The sequence below is a fragment of the Dromiciops gliroides genome, chromosome 2, assembly GCF_019393635.1.
Source record: "Dromiciops gliroides isolate mDroGli1 chromosome 2, mDroGli1.pri, whole genome shotgun sequence".
In the NCBI taxonomy this organism is placed as follows: domain Eukaryota; kingdom Metazoa; phylum Chordata; class Mammalia; order Microbiotheria; family Microbiotheriidae; genus Dromiciops; species Dromiciops gliroides.
The window spans coordinates 262,234,993-262,249,426 of NC_057862.1; the positions used below are offsets into that span (position 1 = coordinate 262,234,993).

The 14,434-nt window shown below is 35.6% G+C and overlaps 1 protein-coding gene across 4 annotated transcripts in view; it reads right to left on the bottom strand.

Annotated features, from left to right (window-relative positions):
* Positions 1–14,434, bottom strand: part of NEMF (nuclear export mediator factor) — a 64,694-nt gene that overhangs the window by 4,954 nt on the left and 45,306 nt on the right. For 2 of the 4 annotated variants that reach the window (XM_043981635.1, XM_043981633.1), the window contains exons 21-28: positions 13,943–14,001; positions 13,732–13,852; positions 11,605–11,977; positions 10,261–10,303; positions 8,995–9,044; positions 6,937–7,084; positions 4,145–4,222; positions 1,057–1,263 (exon numbers count right to left, since the gene is read on the bottom strand). In XM_043981635.1, coding sequence (XP_043837570.1) covers positions 1,057–1,263; positions 4,145–4,222; positions 6,937–7,084; positions 8,995–9,044; positions 10,261–10,303; positions 11,605–11,977; positions 13,732–13,852; positions 13,943–14,001 — 1,079 coding nt within the window. Of the gene's footprint in view, positions 1–1,056; positions 1,264–4,144; positions 4,223–6,936; positions 7,085–8,994; positions 9,045–10,260; positions 10,304–11,604; positions 11,981–13,731; positions 13,853–13,942; positions 14,002–14,434 lie in introns of all 4 variants that reach the window. The other 2 variants (XM_043981634.1, XM_043981632.1) reach the window with 1 other exon arrangement.

Genomic DNA, 14,434 nt, shown 5'->3' on the forward strand with positions numbered 1-14,434 from the left:
AAGTGACTTGCCCAGGGTCATACAGTTAGTATGTGTTAAGTGTCTGAGGCCGGATTTGAACTCAGGTCCTCCTGAATCCAGGGCCGGTGCTCTATCCACTGTGCCACCTAGCTGCCCCAAAATCCAGAAATTTTGCGTGCAAATTGAAATATTTTGTTAATGAAATTATTATATGGGTTAGTTTTTCAAACGGTACTTTGAATGTACCTAGGCCACCTTCAATATATCAATCCTTTCTACATAAAGATCAAGTAAATTTTTTCTCTGACTTCTATTTGAACCAATGTCAAATTACTACTTTACTTTGAACATATTTGTTTCAAAAATAACATTTTAAAGTCAGTTTTCACCAAAACAACATCTACTCAAAAACCTCATAAACAAAAATTTATGATTTTTAGAATTAGAGTGATTTTATAAGATGAAAGACATTCATCTCAATGCAACTGATGCTGGTGAGGTATGATGAGCAAACAAAGCCTACTTGCAAACTTGCCAACATCTGCTAATATATTCTGTTTGTACCTTAAGCCTGAAACCAAGCATGAAAGAAAAAATGTACATCTATCTCATCAAGAGGCAAGGGCACAGCAGCAGCTGTTTTAAGGTTCAATAATATAACTTAGTTCTGCAATTCCTTCAGTGCTGTAGAGGTTATGGTAGCCACAATTTTCTGGACTTATGATTTCACTAGGAATTCCCAGTGAGGAAACTCCCTCTACCAAAGCCAACTAGTAACCATTCTGAAATGTATAACGTTAAAAATTGTCAGGGGCATGAATATTAAGTGTCTTGCCCAGGATCACACAGCTAGGATATGTCAGAGGCCAGACTTGCACTTGGTGGGTTTCATTGACTCCCAGCCTATTTCTATATTCCCTATGCCCTGTTACCTCTTATTAAGCAGTTAAGAATGGTTGTATATTATGAATACATTCCTCAGCTCCTAAAGCAATTGTTCACTATTTTTAAAAAAGTAAACAAATATGCTTTTAGGAAAGAGCACTGAGCAAGTTTTTTAAATTTCAGATTATTTCTAAAGATGAGAAGATTTACCTTGTCATCTGGCTGATCGTCCATGGCAAGTTCTTGTAATTCATGAGTCAGAACTTCAAGAGAAGGAGTTTCTTTCTTAATTTTGTCACCAATCCTCAGTTCACTTCTGAATTTCTGGGGTTGTTTCTTCACTGCCTCTTCTTTTGTTTTCCCAGTTTTTCCTTTTTTTCCTTTCTTCCCTTTTTCTTCTTTGCTAGAACCTGCAGACTTTATTACACAGTATCACAGAATCAAAGAACTGGAAAGGACCTTGGAGTATACAAAACCCAATCCAAACCTGACAACAAATCCCTTCTAGAATATCCCCTGCCATTGGTTATTCAGCCTCTGCTTAAAGACCTCCAGTTAGAAGCAACCAACCACCCCACCACCTGAAGCAGTCTATCACATATTTTTCTGCAGCTTTAGGCTGCCAGCAACTTATGCCTTATATCAAAGTCTATATTTAACTCTGCAGCTTCCATCCACTGCTTCTAGTCCTTCCCTGTATAAAAAAAAAATTCTACTTTAGAACTGTATGATTTGATGCATTGTGAAGAAAGCAGAGCCAAAATAACAACATACACAATGATTAAAATAACAAGAACTGGAAAACAGATTGTCAGAAATTGGAGGGGATAGGTGACTTTACTATTAAGATCATGCTATTAAAAAAAAGAAATTGGAAGTAGCTCATAGACCTCTTATAGCTATGAGGAAGAAATGTATTCTTCACCAAACAAGGGATAGAGGTAATTATGAAAGATAAAAGAGATAACTTTGATTTCACAAAACTAAAAATCTTATGCACAGACAAAATTAATGCACCTAAGATAAGAAGAGAAGTGGTCAAATGGGAAAAATCTCTGTATCAAATTTCTCTGATAAAGGTTTTGTACCTAAGATACACAAACAATTAAAATACACACACACACACACACACACACACACACACACACCCCAATAGCTATTCTCCAACAGATAAGTGGTCAGACGATAGAAACAAACAATTCTCAAAAGATGAATGTAAAAATAGGCATATGAAAGAATGCTCTAAATCACTAATAAGAGAAATACAAAGCAATCTGAGATTTTACCCCATACTCTGCAAACTAGCAAAGATGATCCCCCAAAAGGCAATTTCAACGTTAGAGGGGTTGTGAGAAGATAGGTACAACGTTGGATTACTGGTAGAGCTGTAAATTGAGACAACCATTTTGGAATTATGCAAATAACTAAGATATTCATACTCTCTGAACCAAAGATTCCATTATAGGGCTTATACCCTGAAGGAAGCCATTGATTAAAAAAAAAAAAATCCCCATATACATCAAAACATTTATAGCAGCACTCTAGTGGCACCCTATGGCCTCCAGGATCAAAATCCTCTGCTTGGCATTCAAAGCCCTTCATAATGTATCCCCCTCCTACCTTTCCAATCTTTTTTTTAACATTTTACTCCTAAAGCATCTTGGTGCAACAGATAAACCACTGGACCTACAGTCAAGAAGGGTTCAGTTCAGATCTGTCCTTAGACACTTCCTAGCTCTGTGACCCTGAGCAGTCACTGAACCCTCTCTCTACCTGTTTCCTCATCTGTAAAACAGGGACAACAATAACACCTACCTCCCAGGGGTACTGTGAGATATGTCTAAAGTGCTTTGCAAACCTTAAAGTGCTATTAAATACTAGCAATCGTCCTGAAAATTGACATCAAACTATTAATTCTTTGGGTCCAGGAATGTGGATTAGTTGTATGATCATAAACCATTGTGTAATTTAAGATTCTAAATGTGGATTCTAATCTGTTCCCCCAGTTTGGGGGAAACTGACTAAAAATCACTGATAAAACGAGTTTAGGTTTTTAAGGGTTTATTGGAAAATAGAAAGAAAAAGATTGAGAACAGAATTCTAACAGCCTGGCATTCCTATCTTTCCTCAAATTTCCTGTGAAGTCCTCTGCCGCCACCACCATCAAGTCCGGAAGCGAAAAAGGCCAGTGCTCTCTGCGTAGGCTCCCTTTCCTCCTTCCTGTCTCCTCCCAGACCATAGGAGGCTCCTCAAGTTGATTGGCTGGTAGCCTTGATAGACAGCACCCACGAGCAAACGTCATTTCCTGACGCCAAGGAAAAGCCACAATGCCTCTGAGGCATTTTCCTCATGGTGGAGCTTTCCCACAGCAAGTCTCCAGTAGGTGGTGTCATTCCAATCATTACACCATGTCAATCCTACTTGTCTACAACAATAACATGAAAGACTTTGTCAAATGCTTTACCAAAATCTAGATTAACTGTGAGCTCCTTGAGAACAGGGACTATCTTTTGCTTTTCTTTTATATTCCTAATGATTAGCACAGTGCCTGGCACATAGCAAGTGCTTAATCAATGTTTACTGACTGACTGATTAGTAATGAGTGCTCCAGGATGAAATTCATCTGCATTTGGTGACTTAAAACTCATCAAGAGCATTTAGATTAATCCCTATTAGCCCTTTTTGTTCTCTCCTTTGAAGTACGTAATGATAGCTCTTCTTGAGAATATGCAGAGTTCCTCAAGTCCTTTCATTTTCTCCTCCAGCAGACAGACCAATTTTTTATATTCATCAGAGTTACACAGTATTGGTAGAAATACACAGTGTGCACGCTGCAGGTCACAGTAAAATGCCACCTGCTGTCCATACTTGGTGGAAGCACACTCTGTAACTCGGTTTTCTTTTTAGTAGTTCTTATGGTTATGGGAAGCTGCCTGTTTGTAAGACTTGAGATTTGAGATATACATTGAAAAAGATGCACCCACCTCCATTCATCTTGCACTGTTTTTCAGGTACTTGCTTTAACTTCCCTGACTTTAAGCTGCTGGGCCCCATTTCAGGAGATGAGGGTTAATTTAATTAAATGACGGAGGCAAACAAGACACAAGAATAGAAAACAAATACACACACAAATCATACAATTACCTGATGAAATTTTCTATCCTTTAAAACTTTTGCCTTTGCTCTCTGCAACCTTCCTTCTACTCTCAAGAACATTAGAATCTTTATCCTCAAAGAAAAATGTTACTTTGTGTGTGATAAAAAGCAAAAGATGGAAATGGTTTCGTGTTTCACTTACACCAAGGAGCTTCATGATAAGTTCACGGTCTTCTTCATCTTGGTCTTTATATTTTTCCTTCATTTTTTTAATTTTACTCTGTGGAGTCAAAAAGACTGGTATGAGAAATCCAAAAGTAAATAAAAAAATTAATAATTATCTACTCAGGGAGGGCTTTTCCCATTCATTCAACAAATATATATTGAGTCTCTAAGCTATGATAATAGATGCTGCGGGGGACAAAACAATGAATACAAAACACTCTTTATACTCAATATGCAGACTTTACCTGTTTCTTGTCCTAACCAAGTGTTTAGTGGACATCTCAAACTGGATGTCAACATGTCCAAAACAGAAACTCATTATCTTTCTCCCAAACTTCTCTAGACAGCTGGGTGGCACAGTGAATAGAGTGCTGGGCCTAGCATTAGGAAGAGATAACTTTGAATCCAGACTCAAACACTTAATAGCTATGTGACTCTGGCCAAAATCTAAGTTTGCAATCACGGTGTCATTTTCAACTCCTTACTCATATTTAGAGACCCAATCTTTTGCTCTATCTTCTCACTTTTAGCTTCACAACAGCTCTCACTTCTCTACATTCATACAGACACGACCTTGCTGTAGGTCCTCATAATCTCACATTTTGACCACTGTAACAACATTTTGTTTGTTCTCCCTGCCTCTCTCCCCACTCCACTCAGCTGCCAAAGCTATCTTCCTAAAGACAGGGGTAACCATGTGACACTGATTATGAGGCTGTTAACATAGATCAGGTAAAGCATAATAATGGGAATAAAACTAGGGGGTGTCAATGGAAATAGATAAGAAGGGATTGATGTAAGTTATTGGGCAGTCAGAACTAATAAGACTTTAGGTTGGAGTTTCTGAAAATGGAAAATAAACTTAGATTTCAAACCTTAATGATTGGAAAGAGTGCTTGGTTTTGTTTTTGTTTTTTTAACTGGAGAAATGAGGAAGGGAAATTGGTTTGGAAAAATTTTTGGTCATGGTGAAAGTATTTTGATTTCAAGAAAGAGTAAGGACTGACAAAGACTTGCAAGAATATCTATTTTTATGGGATAAGATTACCAAGAGTGTAGGATACAGAGCAAAATAAAGAGAAAAAAGCAGAATGTACATATAATCTTGATGAGGATATATCTAGATGGGTCAGTGGAGTTGGGAAGACTATATTCCAATCTGTCCTCCAATGCTTTCTGCGACACTGAGCAAATCTCTTGATCTATCCCTGCCTGTTTCCTCATCTGTAAAACAACAATAGTAATAGCAGCTGCTTTGTGGGATTATTTTGAGGATGAAATGAGAGAAAATGTATAAATAATAGCTAGCATTTTAAGGTCTGCTAAGCAAGTTACAACCCTGTAAGATCAATACTACTTTTACTCCCAAATTAATACATGAGGAAAACCAGTGGTTAGAGACAGTATTCAAACTCAAGTCTTCTGATTATACTCTAGTGAAAAAGGAAAAGACAAGAATTTCACTTTGGGGAATGTCTGTATTTGGTGGGTAGGGGAGAAAAAGAAGCCAGAAAAGGAGAAAGGTCAGAACAGAACTATAAATTCACAGAACTTTAGAGGTCATCTGTCCAACTTCCTTATTTTATAGAAACAGAACCCTGAAACCTAGAGAAAAATAATTTGCGCAAGGTTACATAGCTAATTGCTATTAGTAGAACTGGGACCTCCGGGTTCCAGTTCAGTGAATTTTCCACTACACCAGGCAACCTCCTAGCCCAGTATATAGCAGGTCACAAAAGGAAAGATTGATCAAGTGTCAGATGTTACAAAGAAGTCACAAAGTATAAAGACTGAGAAAAGGGCTTTTAATTTTGTATTTAGGAAGCCATTTGTAGGCTTCAAGAAAATAATTTCAACTGAATGATGGAAAGAGAAGGTAGATTGCAAAAAATCAGAGGATAATAATAAAGTAGGGACAATGAGTTTACTCTTCAGAAGCTTGTGGCAAAAGACAAATAGGACAGTAGGAGTAGAATTTAGTAAACTATTATATGCAATGAATAAATTCTTTTAGATTTATGATCTTTCATAGAGTGTAGGGTCTGAAGTCAGGAAAACTGAATACAAATCTGTCCTCAAACACTTACTAGCTATGTGAGTGGGTAAGTCAAGCTCTGTTTGCCTCCATTTCCTCATCTGTAAAATGGGGATAACAGTAGCATCTACCATCCAGAGTTGTAGTGAGAATAAAATGAGACAATAATTGTAATGCACTTAGCACAGTGCTTGGCACACAATAAGTACTATATAAATAATGTAAATATGACCATAAATCACTTAAAATCATGCTAAGAGTTAAAAAACAAAAAGAACTCACAAAACTTCCAAGTTAAACTTAACAAAAGGCATTAAGACAGACAAGGATAAACTACTTAAATTCTCCGGGCTTCAATTTCCTCAAAAAATACTTACACTTGATCTCTCAGCTCCCTCTCACCTCTAAAATTTAAGTCTATGATTATTTCCATTAACTAATTCTAATTTCTTCTACATCTTCTATTTCATTTAAAATAAGAAAAAATCAAAACCCCATTTTTTTTTTTTTACAAACCCCATTTTAGGGGGCAGCTAGGTGGTGCAATGGATAGAGTAGTGGCCCTGGCTTCAGGAAGACCTGAGTTCAAATCCTGCCTCAGACACTTGACACTTACTAGCTGTGTGACCCTGGGCAAGTCACTTAACCCCTGTTGCCCTGCAAAAAACAACAACAAACCACATTTTAGTACTAACTATAATTATTAATTAATCTTGCAACTTCTCAGCCTCTACCTTCTGTCCTCTCTTCATTGGTTGTGGACCTACAACATTTTTGCTTGTATTTGGAGAAACTTCAGTCTTCAGTGTATTTTCTTTTTCTTTTTCCTCCAACATGTCTAAATCTGTTGAGTCATTTGGTTGCTTTTTTTTCTTCATTTCCCTAAAAATGAACAAAACAGAAACTTCTGATCTTTATTGATCCAAATTCTTTCAATCCAAAACAACTTTCTCAGCTCTGCCACAGTCAGATGGACTTGATTTTGAATCCTGTCTCATATATTAACTAGCTGTTGCACAGCTAGTAAAATGGGGATAATAATAGCAACTACTCCATACACAGGGTTGTTTTATCATATAAAATAAAATGTGTAAAGCACTTTGCAAACTTTAAAATGCTATATAAATGTTAACATCTCTAAAACTGTAATGGGACTACCAACAATGGCTCAAGTATATCACTTGACATAAAGGCCTGGATTGTTATAAGTGTCAACTATTTCTAACATAACTTTTAAAACCTGCAAATTGAATTTTGTGATGCATAAGACTTCAAAACAGCTTACATTAATTTCAGACTGAGGCTCTCAACACATGTGTAAATGTCCTGGCGATTATAGTTATCTTCTAAGTGGTCTGTATTCCTCCACCCTTTCCCTCTTCTAATCCAATCTAATGTTAAACTAACTTGAAACATCACCTTGTACAACTTATTATCCTTGCCATTCAATGCCCTCTATCACTAGGAGTCAGCCAATATTTTCAACCTCATTTCCAGTCCTAATTACTCTAGCTGTCCTACCTAATAGTGATCTTTCCCTCTCAATGAATTCCTATAGTACTTTTCTAGATCACAAATTTGAGATGTCTCAAGGCTATACTATATTGTTGCTATTGTTTTTCTAAAGTGTTTATATCCTATTTCCCCATATCAACCGAAAATCAAAATGGCAAGCACCATATTTCCATCTCTTTCTATTCCCCAAACATGGCAGTTTCTTCCATTTAGTGGGCCCTAATCTCGGTAATGATTTGCTAAAGACATACTGCCCTGATCTTCTAAGCTCATTTTATGAATCTCCTGATATTTCTAGTTCTCTTTCCACTTTGGAGATATTGCCCAAGGGGTCACTCTTCTTCACATGTTAGAGTTAAAAAAAGAGAGCTTTTAAAGCCTGCCCTTAAATCAAAACTTAAGATATCTTTTCTATTTTTTTAAAAAAGTTCCTTTTTTGTGAAATTTTTCCTGATTAACTTCATTTATTCTCTAGCCTGACCAATACATTCAAGAACCATCTCTCCCCTTTGATATACTTGTATATTTTTTGTACATATTTATGTTACTAGAAAAGCTCCTTAAGGAAAAGGCTAGGGCACAGAATCTATTTTGTTGCCTACAGGTGCTCAACAGAGAAATATGTCCATGTTCAAACCCTCCACAATCTGATTCTATCCTCCCTGGCAATCCTTATCTCATACTATTTTCCTTCCCTTGTTCTTCATTCCTGCCTAACTGAAGTGCTATTCTTCTGTTGTCCTCTTTCATGGAGAGATCGGCCATCTCTCCCACCTTTCAAAGCCGAATTCAGATGACAAACCTCCATCAAGACTTCTCTACTCTATTTCCTTCCCAACAATCCTAGCATTTGCATTTATCGAAGCTGGGATCTCTTCATTTTCTCTGGTATCAACAGTTATTTGAGTTCTTCTTTCCCTACTTCATGGAAATCATGGCCTATCTTTGTATCCCCAACACCTGGTGCCTTACACATAGGAGGCATTCAATAAATATTTCTCAGACTGAATTTAGAACTTAGTAAGCTCAATAATAAGATCAATGACCATATTAATCCTAGTGATACAAAGCATGTGTCTTAAAATAGAAAAAGCTTTTACATTTAAGCATTAAAAATTAAATGAAAACATAACTATATGCCTTTTATTCTGAGTTATGAACAAGTAATTTCAATTTAATAAGGCTGATCTTTGAAAAGAGACAACTGATGTGTCAGCTAAACTATCAATTAGCTATAAATCAAGATGTTTGCTTTTTGAAAATACAAATTGTTTTACCTTCGCTCCTTGGCTGACAAATGCCTCCGGCCATGTAATTTACTGTCATTCTATTAAGCCAAAGAAACAAGCAAAAAAACAAACAAAAAAATAAACCCCAATACTAATGACTTTTCAAATATTAAAAACAAAAGCAAAAAATGTTTTATGAATGCCTTTAACTCTCTTTAGCGATAAAGAAAATCACTTAAAGAAGGAAAAAATCTCTGATTCTGAGACCGTATCTGATAATGTACATGATATTCTGCTCTAGTGACCCCCCTAGTCCCCACCTCTCTGCCACAATAGAGGGCATATTTGTCATTATCTCTCTTTCAAGACCTTCATAGGTGTTTCTATTACTCAGAGTTTGACTTACCTTTAGTGATCTTTCCAGTAACTCTGTAGTCACTGTTTATGGTGTTGTCTTGTTTAGTTCTTTAAAACCTGTTTAATTCTTCATTAGCACATAAAAATTTTCCTACATTTCTCTGAATTCCTCATATTCATCATTATTTATAAATAATAATATTCCAGCATTTCAGATATTTCCCAAACGATGGGCACCTACTTTGTTTCCAGTTCTTTGCTACCACAAACAGTAATGGTATGACTATTTTGGTATAGGATGGGCTTTTATCTTGATTTTTCACTTTCTTTGCAATGTAAGCCCAACAATGGTCTGACCCAGTTATGTCAGAGATTACAGGCAGTTTTTCTTCCATGATTCCAAATTGAAATCCAAAACAGTTGGATCACATCTCATCAGAACCCCTCCAATATTGTTTCCACTTACAAAAAATCTTTATATGGAGTAAAACAATCCTGTGATTGTTTTAATTAGTATTTTCTTTTTCATGACTTAGATCATGTTTTCATGTGGTCATTTATAATTTACAAACCTTCATTTGAGTGCAGAATGTTGCTGAAAATATTTTTCCCATTCTACCCCTTTCCTATAATTCTGATTCCATTGATTTTATCTGATAAAATGTTTCTAGTTTTATGTAGTCAAGATCACCTACTTTACCTTTTATGCCTTCTTTCACTCTTTGTTTGGTTAAGATTTCTCCTCCTAACCACTGCTGTAAAAGGTACTTTCTCTAATTCTAATAATAATGGTGTGATATTTAGTTCACATATCCATTTTGAGGTTATTGCCACATATGACACAGTAGACTTGATCTAATCCTAATTTCTACAAAATTACTATTCAAAAAAATTACTTTTCTTTATTAAAAGAACGCATAATGCTATTCTCTTTAAAAAGCTCAGAAGACAACTTACTGCATCAGAAGAATCTTCTCTGGTAACTATTTTCTGGAAGGATCTATGAAAATAAGAACAAATTCAGTCACCTATTAGTAGCGTCTAACATCACCTTTAGGCCTCAAAACAAAATGCTCCCAAAATACACTTTTTCATTAATAATCCTACAAATAAACCCAGTTAATTGGTAAAACCTACATAATATTACACTTTTCAATTTTCTGTACTATGCTTTTCCCTATATTATGCTCTACTTCACATGGACAGTTTGCTTAAGCATTTTAAAGTGTATTTTAAACTTTCTACAAGGCCATCTGTTTTATACAATCAATGTAGGAAATGATAGCCTTGTGTTTGAAATCAGATTTCATAAAGCATTTTCATATATACTGTACTTTTTACTTCCACATTATAGAGTTTTTTTTTAAACAAGGAATTATCCTATGAAATGGTATAACTATTATGGAAATTGATGTGGAATTATGAAAATGAAGTGACTAAGATGTCCATACCCTTTAAACCAGAGACTCCATTACTAGTTTATAAGTTATTGATAGGAAGAAAATTCCCATATACACCAAAATATTAACAGCAGCATTTTTTGTGATAGCAAAAAACTGGAAACAAAGTAGACATCCGTTGATTAGGGAATGACTAAACAAATTGTGGTACATGAAACTACATATGTGATGAATAAAGAAAAATATAAAAAAATTTACATGAACTGAAGCAGAGCGAGGTAAGCAGGACCAAAAATATATATATATACACAATAACTATGATAAAATAAATGGAAAGAACCACACACCAAAAATATAAAAAATGAATGTAACAAAATTATAAAGATCAAGCATGATGAGAAGACAGCCCAAACCCACCCTTTGATGGAGATGAGAGGTTCACAGATGTTACACATAGCACTTTTTATTTAATTTGTTTTTTTAGTGAGGCAATTGGGGTTAAGTGACTTGCCCAGGGTCACACAGCTAGTAAGTGTTAAGTGTCTGAGGCTGGATTTGAACTCAGGTACTCCTGACTCCAGGGCCGGTGCTCTATCCACTGCCCCCATAGCACTTTTTTAGACATGTTTAATGTACCAACCAGTTTTGATAATTTTATTTCCTCTTTAAAAAAATATTACTTGTTATATGGGATGGTTCTCTGGGAAGGTAAGGGAAGGATACTGGGCATCACTATGATGATGTAAGAAAGAAAAGATATCAATTAAAACTTACATCTGGTTCTTGGAATAAACAGATTGGGATAGGGGTAGGTTCAACATTTTTGTTATCTTTCTGTATGATCACCAGTCCTAATTTACTACATAAAACTTCACATTCTCCATTTTGCATTTTGAATTACCTTTGGGATTGAAGGTGAGATAGATCAATTGTAGTATCTGGATAATTTAATGATACTTCAGATTCATCCTTCCTTTTACTTGTATTCTCCTGACCTGCTTTCATCCTTTCTTGAGATTCCCTATCATCGTCATCAGTAGCAGGAGCATCGTTATCATTATCATCACCGTCACCGTCACCATCACCATCATCGTCATCATCACCATCACCGTCATCGTCATCTGAGCTCTCTTCTTGTGCTGATCCTTCTTTTGGCCTGTTTCTGTCATTCTGAATGGTAATGACCTCTTGATCAGTTTGAGACTTTATTTCCCTTTCTTCCAGAGTTTCAAAAGTGTCTTCTTGATCCTCCCCACTGCTATTATCATCATCATCTGCTTCAGAACAATAAGGAAAGTTAAAGTGAGAATATCACAACAAAGATGACTGGATAAAGAAGCCAGTCAACTAGGACAAATTTTCCTTATTATTTAGTTTTACTGATGACTTTTGTTTTCATATAAGCCATTTCCCTTTAACCTGTTCCCCCTAATTAAGGCTTTCCTTAAAATAAAGATCATTTAAGCAAAACCATAAAACATAGTGACCATATCTGTTAGCAAATACCACACTTCACACCTGATGGTCTTTATAATTAAATAAAAATTTCATATCAGGCAGTTTTTTTTTTTTTTTGCAGGGCAATGGGGGTTATAAGTGACTTGCCCAGGGTCACACAGCTAGTAAGTATCAAGTGTCTGAGGCCAAATTTGAACTCAGGTCCTCCTGAATCCAGGGCAGGTACTTTTATCCACTGCGCCACCTAGCTGCCCCCTATACCAGGCAGTTTTGAGGAGGAGGAAGCTACTAAAAAATGCTTTTCTGCTCTGAGGGCAGATGACTCAGGCTACCATGCAAAGGCTCAATAGTCATCTGACTATAGGCAGTCTCACACAATTTCTAGCACATGACTCATAACTTCTATTTATTATTCTATTTTATTATTTTAAAAAATAATAACAAAACAAATGAATGTATGTTTACTTTTGTAGTATATACATTGCCCAACCAAATAAAGTGATGCAAAATTACTACTCAGGGTTATAGAATAACTGCAAAAATGCTTTTTCGAAATCCAAGCCTGGCAGAAGGGAGAGAGGGAAGAATCATAGGAAGATTAGATGCCATGGGACTGGGAATATTTAAGTTAATTCCCTCTACCAATATACATCAGCAAAGTAAAAAGTTACTTAGGGCATTGAAAGGTTAAATGACTTGCCCAGGACCACAAAGCCACTGAAGGTGGATTTGAACTCAGGTCTTCCTGGCTCTGAAGTTCCACTAAACCATAATTTCTCATATTTTTTGCACATTTCCCATATCAATCTTATCTAAAGAGAATTATGCTAATTTGTTTTAATTATTTAATACTACTTAATTTGGGGCAAATAAATGAAGTTACAATCTCAAATGACAAGCTATTAGGATATGAAACTTCCTCAACAGAGGGAACTTAAGAGTGTGAGGTCTCCATCAACACAGATCATAATTCATCTAAGTATGACTTAGTACAAAAGTTCTATGGAGTGGCTGGTGGCCCATAGAGGTAAAGGAACTTGTCCTGGGTAACCAAACTAGTTAACAGTCAGAGATGGAATGTGAACCAAAGTTTTCTTGATTCTAAACCCAGCACTCCATTCACAGACAACATGGACTCCACAGTGACAAACTACATTTACTGTAAATTCATCTGTGCATCATTCTTAGGCACAAAATTAAGTACTAATTTTACATATTGCAAAATTATCTTTGTGAAATCTTTAATTCCACATTTGCTCAAATTATTTTTTACTATTTTAGCAGATAAGCAAATCTATTATAAATATTAGCTTTAGTTATGGTCTGAAGTATAGTTTCTAGTTTGAGTATGACAAACATTAAGTGCCTACTACATGCAAAGCACTGTGCTAGGCACTGAGGCTACAAAGACAAAAGGAACCCAAAATTCGGAATAGTTAACAATCTAGGTAAAGAAACATTTATTCAAATTATACTAAATGAAATTTATCATTTTAATTAAAGTATATTTTTAGAAATTTGTTGAGATAACAACCATTACTTATCAAATTTGATAAAATCCATGAAATACCTAATGGCTCCATTTCTTCTGAAACTAGCTGACTAGTGCTGCTAGCCACTGTTTCCAAATCTTCATCTTGAACTCTGACTTTCCGTTCCCCTCGATGTCTCCAAACACATGGTTCATCTACCTAGAGAATCAATTTTCACTTAATGATTTTTGTCTAAGTTTCTAATGAAATATAAGAAAAGAAAAAAATAACCAGGGGAATGAAGAGTACCTTAAACAGGAAACTAAACCCCATCATAAGATATGAGGGAGGAAGAAAATTCTTCTTTCCTAAAAAAGATAATGTACATCTTTGCTTTTAAAAAGTTTCTCTATATCTTATGTTTGCAAAACATATAAGATTAATGTGGCTTCACATATTTAACTACATGACAGATTATACAGAAATATATGCTATTCAAAGATTTCTATATTATGTATATTGACCAATTAGTGGGCAGTAGAAGTATATGGTTGTCCTCAGTTTTACATTTGTGTTACATCTTAAAACAATGTGCTTTCATCAATCTCTTCTATTATAACTTTATGCCACATAGCCATAAATTTTTTGTTGTTTTGGGGTTTTTTTTGTGGGGCAATGAGGGTTAAGTGACTTGCCCACAGTCACATTGCCACTAAGTGTCAAGTGTCTGAGGCTGGATTTGAACTCAAGTCCTCCTGAATCCAGGGCTGGTGATTTATCCGCTGCACCACCTAGCTGCCC